Raw genomic sequence first — 17,013 nt, 5'->3', positions numbered from 1 at the left:
GCAAATGCTATGTGGCCTTATGACATTCAGCTGAAAATAATGGCAACAATTCATGACAATCACTTTCAAATCAATTTTGATGCAAATTATTTTCTCATTAGGTGGAAACAGAAAATCAAAGTGCAGAATGGTACGCACAATATACTACACTTTGCGTACAAAGGGTGAAAAACAAAGTATGTGCTTTAGACACTCTGGCAAGACATGCACACCAACACACATATACCCCAGATGGTGGTCATGTTCCTGGGGCAGATTTGGGCCGATGGGGAGTGGGGCTGGTAGCTGTAAACATTTTAAGATTTTGTTTGATTTTGGAACCATGCAAATGTATTACCTACTCACAAAATGAAATTTTAAAAATATGCCTTGATGGGATCTTCTTGCATAAATATTATTTTTTTCTTATATTTCTTGAGCCTGATTATGCTTTTCTAGAAACTGGACACCATTGATTCAGTTCAAAGAAAGAACGATATGTGAAATTAAATGAGATATTTCCCTACGTGTTTTTTATAGTTGTAAGATTGGTTTTATATTTCTAATTTCCCCAACGATTATTGTATCTTTGAGATACCCACCAACCCATATTAAAGGCAATTTCTCAGCTGTTCTTTGGTAAGCTTAATCCCAAAGCTGAAGAGATTGAGGAAGAATGCTTCTCTTGGATTATAATTATTGAATAAAGAAATTGCTCATTTTAATCACTTACGAAGGCTAGGTTTTAAAGCATAATAATACAAACATTGTACCCATGATCCTCTAACTTTTCCAGCCTGTGCAGCAAGCATGTTTTAGCACACATGACCATTGAGAACTATATCAAATATGACTGAAAAGAAACAACAAAACTTTTCAGTGTTTTTGAAAAAGAATACTGTTGTACCTGTGTTTTATTATAAATAAACAGGTTCTGTCATATTTTATCTTCTTGCCAGCAAATGAAGGACATTGTTTCATAAAGCTTCTAAAATGTACATGAATATTTAATTAAATCATATTTCCTTGAGAAAATAAAGTTCATTCGCATTTATAGCAGACACTTGTGAGGAGCTCATAATTGTCATAAGACCAGGGTAGCCAGTACCGGTTTCTTGTGGAACAAAACTCCTCGATTTTTAAAACATTTTTTTAAAAAATAAACATACAATCATAGGTGTTCATTTACTTTAAAAATTCTAAAGATGAAGAAAATTATTATCTATATATTTAAGTCCTTGTATAAATTACAAAACTCAAGTTTATGTTACAGAGTCCCTTCCCCATAGGAAGCATAAAGCACTTTTGTGGTACCTTTCACCAGTAAATATTTGTATCACATTGAATTTGACAAACAAAATAAAAGTCGATATTGCATCTTTAAGCCCCCAAGAGAACATTCTTCTAAGCTGTGTCTTGTGATGAATGAGCTTCAAAAGTCATTTGATTGCCATGATTTAACTCAATCTCAGAATAAAGATGTAAAAAGTGATACACATATTGGCTTCAGTAGAAATCTGAAACATCAGTGAATTGCAGACTCTTCTTGCTTGAGGTCAAGAAACATCCCTTGGAAGACAACCAAGAGTAGTTTAAGACCATGACAACAAAATAAAATTATAACAATAATAATAATAATAAAAATAATAAAATAAAAATAACAATGACCAACGATGAGGTAAACTCCCCTTAAAAAAGGCAATGTGTGTTGCCTGGACTGTCAGGAGAGAGTTCGATTGTACCTGACACCCAAATGTTTTTCTAACCAGAGTTCAGCCAGTTGCATGGTTGAGGCAAAAGTACTTGCCTTGGATCCTAAGCACATCTTATACTGCTTAGGGTCCAAGTTAGGATTACAATGAACTGGATGGAAAATATGCACCACTCCCACTTCTTGACTTCTGAAGGGCCGTAAGCCAGATAGAATAACTTTATTGTAGAGATCTACATCTTCCAGTCCCCAACCTTGTATTGAGGTATCAAATCCACCTGCATCCAGAAGATCACTTTTGTAAATACAGGTGATTCCGTATCCATAGTCTCTCCAAAATCCAGTCTTCTTTGAAAACACAAAGTCATCATCAGTGGGAGGATCTCCTCCATTGGATACCTTTGGGTCATACTGGCTAAAGATGATAGGATAGTATACCTGTTGTCCCTGAATTGTATTGTCTCTGCATCGCTGGAGAAAGTCTCCTCTGAAGATCAAGTCAACATCACAAAATAGCAGCAAAGTGTCATTGTCAAACTGAGAAGATGCCATTTCAAGACCAAGACCTCTGGAAAACTCTCCCTCCATAGGAATCAGGGTCATTTCTGCTTTGGGGTACTTGTCCTGGTATCCTTTTACCAGCTCAATATGCTTGGTGGAATCTTGGCCAGAATCCCTACTGAAAAGGATGACGACCAACTTTACATTCTGCTTTGGAATAAGACACGTATTTTCAAAGTTCTCCATGAATCTCAAGAAAATGTCATACCTTCCAACGAGAGGAACGAGAATGTGTATTTTCTTTTCGTTGTGCCCTCCCATTTCTTTGGCACCTTGAAAAGAAGAGAAGATCTTTAAAGAATTAGATATGAAGGAGAGTGACTGAGTGTCACTGTTAATACTCTCCACAAGACTGTTGACATCTAGCTCCTCAGTTTCTCGGAAGAAAGGCTTGCTGAACAACTGCTGAAGATAGGCATGACGCCTCACTGGCACAGTCAGTTTCCTCCCCTTGTGTCTTTTGTATAAGAGGAGTAAATCCAGAATGTATTCCACCCCGTGCATGGGATTGACCCTGCGGTAGCCATACTGAATTTCCTTGAAGTCAATCAGCCGTCCTCTGCTCTTGGCATTCTCGTTGATCATCTCCATCACCTGTAGGACGGTGTCATCCAGCGCTGTTCTTAAAATGCTGTTGATGCTCTGCCGAGGAGGCTGGTTCTCAGCTGCTGAGTAAAGGAGCTTACCTGTCAGGAACTCCCATTCTATCACTTCATTTCTCTCCCGAGGCTGGAAGTGGTTGAAGGAAGGCAACACTCCCAGCTGCTGGTCTTCTTTGCTCACTTCAGTGTTACTGAGCTTGCTCATCAGAGCACTCTCCCTGTGGAGCTGGATGGTGCGGTGGCGAAGTTCAGAAATTTTGCGGCTGAGCATGTAATTATGCAGCCTGTATTGGTAGGCAGGCCTTTTGTTGGGATGAAGTGTTATGGCTGCATGAATTTTGCTATTGTGAAGGTCTTGGATATAACCCTTCCGATTGTGTTCATAATTTTCATGGAACAGTTGTTGCATCTGAAAAGTAAAAGGAAACCAAGACGTTAGATTAATGTAAAAAGAAAACCAGCAATAAACTAAAACATTTAAATTAAAATATATAATAAAATTGATTTGCATTGTATTCCATAACAAACATGGCTTGGAAAATTTATATCTCAAAGAAATTAAAATAGCTTTATTATGTTTTTAATTGAAGATAAAATTGTATGTATTTATTGTGTACCACATTTTGAAGTATATTTACATTGTGGAATGACTAAATCTAGATAATTGGCATATTCTTTACCTCACAGTTATTTTTCTCATGACAACACTTAATATTCATTCTGTTAGCATTTTTAAAGAATACAATATATCGTTATTAACTATAGTTACCATGTTGTATAATAGATCTTATTCTTTCTACCTTTCTACCTACCTACCTAACTGAAAGGTTGTATCATTTGACCAATGATAAATCTCCCCAATCCGTCTCCCCAATCCCATCCCCCAAATTCCCCAGTCCTTGGTAACTGTCATTCTACTTTCTAGTGTTATGAGATCAACTTTAGTTTCCACACATGAATGAGATCATAAACGTCAAGTTCATAGGCTCAAATACTGCAAACTAACCTCCACCTATGTATTTTGAAATAGAGAATCTCTCTCTTTATTCATTCTGAAACAAACCCAAAATATCAAAGAAAACAAGAACTGAATATTCCCAGAACCCCATAACAGATCAGTGAGGGGGGAGGAGGCAGAATGGGTACAGCATGGACTTTCCACACCAGGGGATTTACCCTAATGATTAAAACCAATGACCTGCTGTTTGGAATGGCAACAACAGGCTATTTATCAGAGGATTACTAAATTTTATTTCATATCCTGACATACCATTTTTGTTGGTAAGTAACGTGGAACAGAAGCTATACTGATCTATACTCCTGATATAAAGTATCATGTCTAAAATGAGACATGCCTGACACCCTCATGAAACAGAGAGGCTTTCTGCTAGTCTAGAACAAATACACCAGCTCAAGCAGAAACAAAATTGAGAAAAATCCACAGTTATGAGAACAAAATTCAAACTGCCAGCTGACTCTCCCTCCTCTGGCAGTCAAACGAGAAAAACCTTCATCACATCCATTCAAGATAAGTAACAATGAAGAAGAAGAAAACGCAGAAGAGGGAGGAGGAGGATGAAGAGGAGGATGGCAGCCAGCAGAAGACGCAGCATGAGATGTGTGCAAATACGGATGCGCAGAAAGGCATACTGTAAACTTAAGAACACACATCGGAAGCAAGTAAAAGTTATACACAAATACACAAATCAAAAAATATTAAAGAAAATACAGCCTCTCCAAAACAAAGACAACAAACCTCAAGGAATAGATACATGAGCTTATAGAAGATAAAAAAGTAAGATGACAGAGCTAAGGAAAGAATGGGAGAAAAAAATAAAATCATTGAGAATCATATTGCAAGAAGCATAACAGAGATAAAAAGATTTGTGACATAGGAAGAGGACACGAGAAAATTTAGGAAAGTAATAGAAATGTAAAATAGAAGTTAAAGTTTGGAGAAAAGGTGTTCTCTTAAGTAACCAATACTAGGTCAATTAGATGGTTGTATGGTGGGAAAAAGTAAAAACAGACCCCCTACATCCCACATGGATGGATGGGTGATATAAATATAAAAGTTGTTTAAAAAAAAGGCAGGGGCGCAGGGAGCTGGGTGCAATGGCTCATGTAGTCCCAGCTACTCTTAGGAGGCTGAGGCAGAAGGATCATTTGAGCCCAGTAGTTCAAGTTCAGCCTGGGCAAAATAGTGCGACTCTGTCTCTAAAATAAAAATAAAATAAGAAAATAATATTTAAAAAGGTAAAAAGAAAGTTTCTAAAACTTAACACATGAAAATACCTGCATGACTTTTGTGTAGCTGATGATTTGTAAACAGGACACAAGGTACCAACCAAAAAAACATATTGATAAATTGCATTACATTAAAATTAAGAAATTTGTCCCTCAAGGACACCGTTAAGGGAATAAAAAAGATAAACCACAGAGTAGGAGAAGAAATTTTTAATAAATACATCTTATGAAAAATGACTAATACCCAGAATATATAATGAATTTGTAGAAATCAGAAAGAAGGATTTTTCCCAGCTGAAATATGGGGGAAAAGAAAAACCAAAAAAAGTGAATGGGTACTTCACAAAAGAGAATATGAGAATCCTTAATAAATATATCAAAACATTCTCTACTTCATTCATCATCAGGGTAACACAACTTAACATCACAATGTGATAATATCATGGACCCACAAGAATGGCTAAAACTAAACAAATTGGTGGTACCATGCATGGTGTCAAAGCAGTAGAAGATTTGGAACTCTCACACACTGCCGGAGTGAATGTGACTTTGTTCAACTACTGGGAAAAACTGTATCAACTAAAATGAACATACATATTTCCTGTGACTCAGTAATTCTACTCTTAGATATGTGCCCATTAGAAATACATACATATACTTAAAAATACATGTAAGAATTTCCATGGCCTCATTATTCATACTCCAAAACTGAAAAGAACCGAAATGCACATCAACGGTAGAATAGAAAAACAAAGGGAGTATATTCACGTAATGTAAAACAATATATCAATTAAACAAAATATTAATACAGCTATTCACAACTGGATGAATCTCACGAACAAGTGAAAGAAGCCATATTAAAAAGAATAAATTTGGTAGGATTCCTTTTATATGAAATTCAGGTAAAGCTAACCTGTGCTATTAACTGTTAGAACAGTGATCAAGAATCAAGAGGAAGGAAGCTTCTGAAGTGCTGGTAACCTTCTTTTATTAATCCAGGTTGTGATTACATGTGGACATTTGATTTGTGAACATTCATTGAGCTGTTACTTGAGATATGTGTGTCTGTTATACTCCAATCAATAAAGGACATTATTTTGAAAGTATGCTTATACATGCACATAGAATTATGTATGCACACAAATGTGTGTAGATATGTTGGGTGCATAGAGAGAAAAAGAGAAGATACCAGAGAGGTTTTCCCAGAGAGGGTGACCTAAGAAGGGAGTAAATAGTCTAATACTAATAATACTACTATGGCAGATTCTTCAGCTCCCGTATTTCACTTGGACCTTTTCTATACTCGGAAAAATTTTTACAATCGACTTTAAAGAATTTATAACTGTAGATATTTCAAAAAGGATTCGGGAATTGACTCAAAATGCAGTAGTTTGGTTGCATCCAGCACTTTTTTCTGAAAACACATGCCGGTTTTTATTTAAAACTTTGATCAATGTTACGTCAAATTGAATCTATAATTTTCAGGGGGATACAATATCTCCATTCGTGTAGCATTAATATTTTTACCTAAAATTGCTTCAATATTTTAATGTATGTAATTTTCCATGCTTTTTTATTTCTATGAAACAAGGTAAAAAAATGCTGATCACCTACAGACTACTAATTAATTATACAATCTCTAAAAAGTATTGGCTATCTGAAACTATTCTTTCTTAAGGCATGCTTTATATTACTAAGAAAAGGGAATATGCTAAATTAAATAAGAAGCATTTCTCTGAGGCGAGCTGTTAATTTGCAGACTTGCCCAGCTCCTTTGGTGATATTGAAGTGATTAATGCTGCACAATTTGATAAGGATGACATTTGGTTATAGAAAAATATCTTAGTATTGAAATGCCTAACTTATAACACTTCAGCCCAAGCTATCCATATAGTGCTTATTGTTCACACATCTTCCTTACCATAAGCAGAGGGAATACAGTAGTGGGGACAATCCCTAAAGGTAACACATTCAGGCCAGCCATGGTGGCTCACACCTATAATCCTAGCACTCTGGGAGGCTGAGGCGGGAAGATCGCTTGAGCCCCAGAGTCTGAGGTTGAGGTTGCTGTGAGTTGTGATGATGTCACTGAACTCTACCCAGGGCAACAGAGTAAGACTGTGTTTCAAATAAAAAATAGTAACACATTCGTACATACTTCAGGTAGTATAGTAATAATGAGGAGAGCATCTTGAATTTATGTCATGTTTTCCATTAAGAACCATTGAGCATACCCAAATTTTCTACTTTTATATGTAGGGAGGTCCACTGTACTCAGGATAGATAAGAGAAGAGAAGAGTTTGGCTATGGAATGAGGCTATGGATTGAATATTATCTTCACCATTTCTCAGCCTTTTCCTAGCCGATCCATCTAAATTTTGGTCTTCTTATCTATAAAATGAGAAAATGCCAAATACCCCAGTGTATATTAAAGCACTATTAAATAAGAACATAGTATATAAAGTGCTTAGTGTTGTGTCTGGCACATAGAAAGCACTCAATACATGATAGCTGTGTGTAAGTAACAGTTCGAAGGGGTTAAATTATTTAACCAAGAGTCCACCATGAGTAATGAGATTACAACCAAAGCTAGAATTCTCACCATACATTTTGAATGTAGCAAAATTGTTCTAAGAAAAAATGTTAAATTTATTTTTAAAATTATGTTAACTTGTTTAAAATAATTCAGAATCTCCCATGTAAGTTGGCTTATTCTCCTTTAAAGAATTATCAGTTGATTTCATGGTAACTCCAGAGCCCGACACTGAAGAGGGAAATCATTTCGCAATCACAGAATCACAGCGGCGATGAGCATCAGTGTCCCCACCACACCCCGTGCCGTGAGTGTGTCACCCACACTCTCACCCTCCGAGAAGGAAATTATCTGAGTGAGTACAGGAAAATAGTTTATAAAAAATCAGAGGAAGAGTAAATGCCAAGAGGTGGTTGTATGTTTAATTACTAATACTCTTCTACCATATTAAATTTCATTTACCCCCTTGAGTGATTAACGGTGAGAACACGGCATAAGTAATTTCTGAAGTGATCACAGCTACGCAAATGAGAAACTTTTAAAGCCTTTAAAAAAACACTAAAGAGTTAACTACAAACAGATACAAGGTACCTTTTGGAGCAATGGAAAGTTTATAAAACTAGATGGTGGTAATGGTTGCACAACTGTATAAATTTACCAAATATCATTAAACTGTATTCTTATAATGAGATAATTTTGTGGAATATAAATTATATTTTAATAAAGCTATTTAAAAAATAGGGAGAGTTGAAAATAAAATATAGTAAACTCCAGCTTTAAAAACAAAGAGATGGAATAATATATAGCCACCAAAATATGTGTAGAATTTCCAAAATCTGCTGAGGTTGGGCAGGAAGCAAGTGGAAACAAAAGGCCCAGCAGACTGATGTCCGTGCCAAAAGGGTTCAAGGGCAGTAGATCTCATAAAGCACCAGGAAAATTGACTGCCTGAAAAAACGCCTACGCCTACGCCTCTTCTATGCTTACAATTCTAACTGCAGGAACTCGGGTGAGCTGGGCTGGCAGAATCAGCCCTGATGGCAACATTTTGTTTCAGAGAAGTAGAAGAGACAAAAAGAATTAAACACTTAAAGCATGTTTTCATGAAGTAGGTTTAATCTGACGCAGCAGAAAAAAATCAATGTCTTTTCTTTGCGGACATCAACAAGCCTAGACTGCCAAAATAAACCTATGGTGAATAGCTTGCCCAGGAAAAAGTAATTTTTTAGAGATGAGTCATTTATCTAAAAAAATAAATAAATAAATAATAATATAGCACTGAGACAAATTATCAAAAGAAAAAATTAGATGAAAAACCACTAACACTCTTTATTGGGAGACCCCAATAAAGGAGGCCATGGAATTGAGGAAAACATTAAACAATTGTTTTTAAAAACATAAGAAGCATTTGCCTCTATCGTCAAACACAGAGAAGCAGAAATGTAGAATCACAGGGATGTGATGGTAAGATGAAATGTCAGCTCACAGAACTAAGAAATAAAGAAAGAATAAAAAAATAAACCATCACAGCCATGCAAATAAAATCAGAAGAAAAATTAGGCACTGTGGAAAGCTATCACTGAGGGATAGAAAGGATAGAAATTAGGAGAGCTAAGGACACTGAAATAGAAATGAAGAGTAACAATAGCTGAGAGAGAAACTGTCATGTTAATGTGGGTAGGATAGGCAGGCCCAAAAACAGACCTAGAGTGACTGAAAAAAATAAGACAACAGAAGACACATCTAACGGTATAGTCCAAGAAAATATTGTTGAAATAGAAGGATTTGGTAACTGTCTATCAAATGGACTCACTGTATGCCAGATGAGATTGACCCAGAATGTTCAGTGTAAGAACAAAACCCTTTGGCAGGTAGACAAAAAGTTCAAGTCCACTTCTAATTAGAAATGGCAGATTTAATAGTAATTTCCACATTTACTGCTTATTGAACTAGAGGAGAACACTAATAACGAGATTCCTGGTAGGTATGCACAGAAAGAGAGGGGACGAAATAAGTGGAGAACGCTGTAACTGTGGATGTTGATTGTGTACAGAAAAGTGGTAATAGATTTACAAAATTATAGAAAACTGAATCCTGGATTTGCAGTGGCAAAACCAAGAATGAAATTGAATTGAACCTTAGAAACCCCTGCAGGAACCTCTAGAAATAAGAGTGAAAGTGGGTAGCGCTAAAATAATCAGGCAGATTGTGCACCCAGGCAACTGCTCCTCTCTGGGTGAAAAAAAAAATGATAACAATATTAACAAACTTAATATTTATTTTCTGGAGTCTCTGAGTTAGGGGATACACTTGTCATAGTAGACAAGAACCATTCACTTTTTCAGAGCTTCAAATGAGATTTTTTTATCCTTTACGCTTAATCTTGAGCAGACTATCAAGGATACCAGCCATCTCTATAGAAGTAGAGACTATTCGGGCAAAAGAAAACATGAGAAAAATATTTAATTAATATTATCAGAAAGATGAGGGAAGACATTAAAAACATGAAACAAGACCATGAAAATATCCATATCTATATCTATCTATCTATATATACACACATAATTATACATAACAAATACACAGAACCACCACAACATAAGGCCCTTCAAAATATTAAAATATAATAGTAGAAATTTTAAAATGCAAAAGATGAGTGGGGCAATAAATAATGAAATCTCCTGGATAGTTAAGCAAAAAAAAAAAGATATTAAAAATATTTGAGAAAAGTTTAAAGAATTAGGGTCAGTCCAGGAGATCCAACATCCAAATAATAGCAGTTCCAGAAAGAGTGAACAGAGAAACAGAGAGGAAAAATTATCAACAAAACAATTCAAGACAATTTCCCCAAATGCAACAAATGACAGACTTGAGTTTCCAGATTTAAAGGACTTATTCAATAAAAGCCACAATGGATGAAATTAGACCGATAGGAAGTATAACACTGTGAAAATTAGAACCCCGAGGCGGAGAGTATGTTAGAAGCCTGCTGGGAGAGGAGTGAGAAAACGCTCAGAAAGCAGAATATTACAGACTTCTCAATAACAATTGGAAGTGCAAAAGAAATGGAATAGTCTTTTTTCAAAATCTGATAGAAAACGATTTCCAACCTAGAATTCTGTATCTAACCTAAATATCAATAAAGTGTTAGAGGGAAATAGGGTCATTTTCTCACCTCAAAGAAATAGCTCTTAAGCTCATTTCTCAGAAAAACTATTAACAGATATGTTTTTACCAAACTAAGGAAGAAAAATCAGGAAAGAGATGACATGTGGTACAAACAGGAATTTAAAGGGGGAAAAACAAAACAAAACAAAACAAACCCAGATCCCAGCAGGTCAGCAGGTTCAAGGGAGAGAGTCTTCAGGAAACGAAACTATAGAAAACCTGCTGAACCTGGAGAAGGAGATGGTGAAGAGTGTAAACAATAAACACGTATCTAAGGAAAATTACGATGTGCCCTGCAGGAAGGACAGGAGAGGAGGGCAAGATACACCTGTGTGATTGGGGAGGGAAGGAAAGTGAGCTAAGAGGTCAATAGAAAATGACTAAAACTGAAAGATAAAGAAAAACAACACAAGCAAGTTACTTAGACATGGAGTAATCAAAACAAATAATATTTTAATTCAGTATTTTTAAAAAATCACAATATTAAAATGATGAAAAAAGTCAAAATTTAATATTTTGATCCCAACTCTGGACTTGTAGGATTTCCTCTTACTTACTTTACCCTAGACTTACAGAAAGTGTTGTTTGCTGGTCCCAGGAAAATTTGGCTTTTTCCTAACAATTTCCCTATAAATGTTGACCAGCTGAGTCATCCACATGAAGCTTCTAATAAGCTTGTATGGGCTTTATGCATAAATAAATTTAATTATTAATTAAGCTGTAAATATCAGCAAATATTTGAAGATTACCTTTAAAATAAAAGAGGAAGGTGAAAACAGGCAAATATAAACATGAAACGGGCTAAACAGATAACGCAGAGAACAGAAACAATAAAACCATAAGATTTCCAAACAGAGAGAAAAGATTGTTACAAAGAAATAAAAATTATATGCTATAAAAAAGAAGTGTTCAGAGAACATAGGGAGTTCTTAGAAATTAAAAATATGGCAGCAAAATTTTAATATATAAATCAGGAAAAAGGATACATACAGCAGGGAGCTGGTGTGGTTTTATTTAATTTCCTTTTTTTTTCCATTATAAACTCAAAGCATTCCTTGACTTTTAAACCAATATACATGTATCTTTGATAAAGATAACTTTAAACCAAATAATCATCTCCATAACACATAAATTTTGATAAATATTATCCATAGCCAAGAGACTATTTTATTAAAATTTTTCCGGTATCTTCAGAAAGGGACCTTCGTGACTATGTCGGAGCTATTTCCTTTCCCTCTTCTTCCTTTAAGGAGCCCAGGTATCTTCCTTCTAGAATCTCTTTCCCTTTTCCCTAGCCAGGCCTCCTGTTTTCCCACCCTTTCCACACCCTTTCCACACTCTGAATCACATCACCGCGAATGGCGCCTCCTTTTCCAACTACATGCAAGAAATCCTGCTCGTTAAGAACTTGGAAATCCTCCAAGTGTACATTTTTATGGCTCCAAACTCTCACCATCCTGTAGCGCAGATATTCGTTATTTCTGTCTTATGAGATTATAAATATCCTGAAGGAAAGGAATAGGCCTTTGTCATCGTATCTCATTGTAATTCGGGGAGGTGGATGTGCTTCACAATCACACGCTCAGATTCTGGAGCCAGACTGCCAGGCATGGACCCTGGCTCTAAAACTTAATACCCATGCGACCTTGGACGAATTATTTAACCTTTTGTGCCTCAGTATAACTATTTGTAAAATGAGGAATATAACAGTATCTACCTCTGATGGTTGCTGTTAGTGTTAAGTGAGTATTTGCATGTGAAGTACTTAGAAAAGAATGTGGCGTATAGTATCGGCTATATGAATTTGTTATTATTGCAATTGCCGTTTGTTTTCGATATTATTATTAATGTAGGTACTGAAGAAATGAGTAAATGAGAATGTCTTCGATTAAATTTTCCTTAGAAAAAGACTCAAATATGCTTATGATAGCCATCATTTGACTTCAGATCATCTGAAAACTAAGAAACTTAATTGTCTTCATGAGGTTTCTGTTGAAATGAAAAGGAAATAACAGCCTATGCTATTATTGGAGAAGCTGTTTGTGAACATCTTTGTTGTTCTCTATTAACGGAAAAAAGGTTTCTTAATTTATTTGTGTAAAGAAGCTATTTCAATCTGGCGTGAGTTCTTTTGTTCTCATTATGCCATTGCATTTTTTTTTTCTAAAGAGAAAAGATTCTCTAACTTGGAAAATTCTATTTGAATTTCTTCTTAGATGACATGAAGGAAGATTTGGGAAAATGAGGCATCATTCTTCTTGGAAGCAAAGACTCTACAAATCAGAAAAATTATGAAGGCATACAAAAAATAAGAAATCATTAAAGCGGTATAAAATATAATGATGAATATGTACCTAAGGGTTTGGCAATTTGTTTTGCAAATATTTAAACTCATTTTACTCTCTATGATGTAGTTATGTAATAGTATACAACTAAATGGAGAGAATTATTGCTCTTAATGCAAATGAGTAATAATCTTTCTTTTATAAGACCAGTGAATAGAAAAGTTCTAAGAGACATAGTGGATTTTCAAATTAACACTATTATTTTCCCTCAATTGTTGTCTTCAAATATTAATAGTACATTTTTTAAAGTGTACCTACTTCTCTGTTAATAATAGTACAATATAAACATGGCCTGATTCTAAATATAAGATAAATATAAGAAACAGTTTCGGGAAAAATAAATATATATATTTCATTCTATAATAATAGAGAAAATTAAAAACATTAAAAGGTATATATAGCTTGAATAAATTGTTGAAAACAATGACCTAGTGTAAGAATAATAAGATATACCCTTCTTCATATGTATGTGTGATTCCCACATAAAATGAGAATATTATTTTGCTACTAAGATTTATAACAATAATAGCGTCTTGGAAATAGACACCCCTAGTCCGCAAACTCTACTTTTAAAATTCACTGCATAGCATGTGGTAAAATTGCATAGAACTAAATCCGTGTGTGTGAGCACACAGATACATACACACATACAAATAAATACACACAAAACTGAGAAAATCTGAATGAGATCAGCGGATTATATCCACGTAGTGGTTGTGATACTTACTTATACTTTTGCAAGATTTTATCATTGGAGGAAACTGGATAAGAACCTTTGTATTTTTTTTTACAACTGTATGTGAATTGGTAATTATCTCAAAAGTTTAAGTTAAAAAATTATGATGATAAAAATTGAAAATAAAATATTTTGTCTTGTATTTCTTTCTCTCTTTTTTTAAAGGAAATATTAAGAGCAGGTGTTGAAAATTTGTAGTCCATAGGCTGTAGAAACAATTTTGTTGGTGCCTTTTTTTTCCTTGGTAAGTCCAGGTTTTGAATGAGTTTGGCTTTGAAAATGTTACGTGAGCAGGGCACATTCCACTTACTTCCAGTCCCATCCACTGTCTCTGTCCGCTTTATAAATGCAAGTTGACCGAAGGCATTTTGTGTTTGTAGATACTTGTTTAAAGTCACTTGAAAATCTTAAAATTTCTTTCCTTTTGAAATTTTGTCACTTACTACAACATGGATGAACCTTGAGGACATTATACTAAGAGAAATAAGCCAGGCACGAAGGCACAAGTACCATGTGATTCCACTTATAGGAGACATCTAAAGTAGTCAAACTCACAGAAACAGCAAGTCGAGCGGTAGTTGCCAGGGGTTGTGGGGAGAAGGCAATGGGGAGTTGTTGTCCAAGGAATATACAGTTTCAGCTGTGCAAGATGAAAAAGTTCTAGAGATCTGTTGCACAAAAATGTGAATATAACTGACACTACCGAACTGTACACTAAAAAATAAATGGTACCAAAATATTTTTTTTCTTTTCTTTTTATTTCACATGACTCTCATCTTTTCCTAAAAGGGAATGCAGCCAACTCTGGCCAATAATATACTTTGCATAAATGGTTTCCTCTGGATTAGCTTCATTCATGGGCATGATCTCTCTTGTAACAACGAAATATGGTTCCCTTTGACCACAGGCTCCCACTTTGCACACTATGATTCTAGAGAAAGGAAGGAACTCAATGCCCAGACAGGGTAGAGAAATGACACAAGAAAAGCTGAGTGCTGCCGAGAGCACTGAGCACAGTACTGAGCTGTGCCTAAGGTCAGATCACACTCGGACTTTCTAATTTCCTAGGACCATAGTTTCTTTCGTTTCAGCTAGTTAGTCACGGTTCTGTCACTTACACCCAAAGAGTACTGTGAAAAATGATCTGATGCGGTGATAAATTTTAATTTCGGCTCTGTGCTAATACTTCGTATGATTTCAAAGTGAGTTTGTCTTCTGTTTAATTATTTGTTCAATCTTGGTTGAAATCCAACAACAATCTCATATGGATGATCTGCACCATTAAAACTGACACATTTTTTCTTGTTTCATTTCATTTTGTTTGCTGTTTTAGTTTAAAAAGAAAACTTTCTGACAACACAGAAAATAGCTTGCTCATAGATACTAATTCATATGTGACAAAGAGTTCTCAGCCATATGTATTTTGTACAGCTTAAAAATAACTTTAGAAAACACAGAAAATAGTTCATAGATATTACCTCTCAGTCACTGATAAATATTTCTCAGCAGGGTATATTCTGAACACCTGATATCTTAGGTAAATACCAAAGAGATTTAAAATCAGAAATAAATCACTAAGTGCATCCTATTTCAGTTTATGATAGTATAATGATACACTATCAGGTATTGGTTTAGACAGATCCTTATCCCTTAGTCAAAACTACCTGTTAAAAGCAAAATATTATTCCAATCAAAAATCAAAAACAAAACTCCAAAAAACTAATGATAATGGAACTTGATCGCTCATCTATTTGGCTGAAGTAGCCTGTATACACAGTTAGGCAGTGACCATATATATAGACCATTCGTTTACAAATATTAATATTTATTGAGTTTCTAAATTGTGCCAATATCTATGGATAAAGCAACAACAACAACAAAACATGGTTCCTGCCCTTATAGAGCTGTCTAGTGGGGGAAACAAACACTAAATGTATAACTTCATCAACAGCTGGGTAATTCTGACAAGAGCTTATTGTACCACAGTGTACTCGCTGCTTTACTTGACTGCATACCTTTCTAGATGGCCAGCTCAAAGAGAGTAGCCCAGGTCTAATGTTTAATAAAATATTTCTAATTACTTTTTAGTAAATTAACATATGGTCACCAAAACTAGTCGACCGCCAAACCAGGAATGAAAACATTTACTGTAGGAACTTTAACTCTCTAAGAGACAATCTCTGCCTTCTGCATTATTTCCCACGCTTCCAAATGTTTCTTTAAGTTAAAATGTAATATGTAACTTAAGACTTTACACATCTGTGCTGTAAAAGATTTGGCACATAACTTAAATCTTTTGTATCTTATTTAAGTAGTGACTCACAGCCCAGTACTCTTGTAGCATGACGGAGGGGAGTCCTCCATCTCTTTACTGTTTTCGTAACTGATGTGGTCATCCAAGCAGGGAGAAAGGGTGAGGACAGCCATCATCATCCCTGCTCTGTGCCACTGGGATGTGAAGGGACTGTTGAGCTTAAAGTAATTCTAAGTCACGCTGTGCTCCGTCGCATCAGTAATTTCTGCATAAATGAACGAAGTGCTACTGAGAGACCACAGTAAACGAGAATGACGACAAGGCCCAAAGAAGGCCTTCCACACCTGCATGGAGACAAAGTAAGTTTTGATTCAAGAAACAGGACAAAACTAGGGCTTCTGTAGGAATTGTTAAAGTGGCGTGGAGTTAGACCTGGCTTTGGGGAACATTTCAATGATTTAAAAGAAAGAAAAATGAGCCTCTTCTGCAAGTTGCTCTGTTACCCTGTCAGCTTATGCACACGCGTGTGAATTCTGGCCCAAGATCCTGCCCCTGGAGTCATAGGCCTGGTTCTTAGATCTGTTCTTTCATTCCCAGTCTGACCTTGGACAAATTACACCCTCTGGCAAAGTAAGAGCTCCGGGATTGTTTTCTACGTTATATAAAACAAGCTTAAATCAGTAACTGATATGCAAAGGGTGTTGCTATTATTTAGTAAATTTTAGATGGTGAAATTTCTTACACTCTGAAGCACATTTTGAAGACATCCTTTCTGTACCCTAATATCTAATTGAGTAGTTAACTAATGAGTAACCTTTAGCAATACATAAAATTTAAAGAGTATAAGATTGTATATCATTTACCAGTAAGGAATAC

At 35.4% G+C, this 17,013-nt stretch overlaps 1 protein-coding gene across 1 annotated transcript in view; it reads right to left on the bottom strand.

Moving 5' to 3' along the window:
* Nucleotides 1-968: 968 nt before the first annotated feature.
* Nucleotides 969-17,013, bottom strand: part of CHSY3 (chondroitin sulfate synthase 3) — a 281,241-nt gene continuing 265,196 nt past the window's right edge. The window contains exon 3 of the mRNA XM_012645044.1: nt 969-3,262. Within this exon, the coding sequence (XP_012500498.1) occupies nt 1,700-3,262 (1,563 nt within the window). The 3' untranslated portion in view covers nt 969-1,699. The remainder of the gene's footprint in view (nt 3,263-17,013) is intronic.

Source organism: Propithecus coquereli, unplaced genomic scaffold (assembly GCF_000956105.1).
Source record: "Propithecus coquereli isolate 6110/MARCELLA unplaced genomic scaffold, Pcoq_1.0 Scaffold224, whole genome shotgun sequence".
In the NCBI taxonomy this organism is placed as follows: domain Eukaryota; kingdom Metazoa; phylum Chordata; class Mammalia; order Primates; family Indriidae; genus Propithecus; species Propithecus coquereli.
Note: the sequence above shows the minus strand (reverse complement) of the source record. Positions and strands in the feature narration are given on the sequence as shown.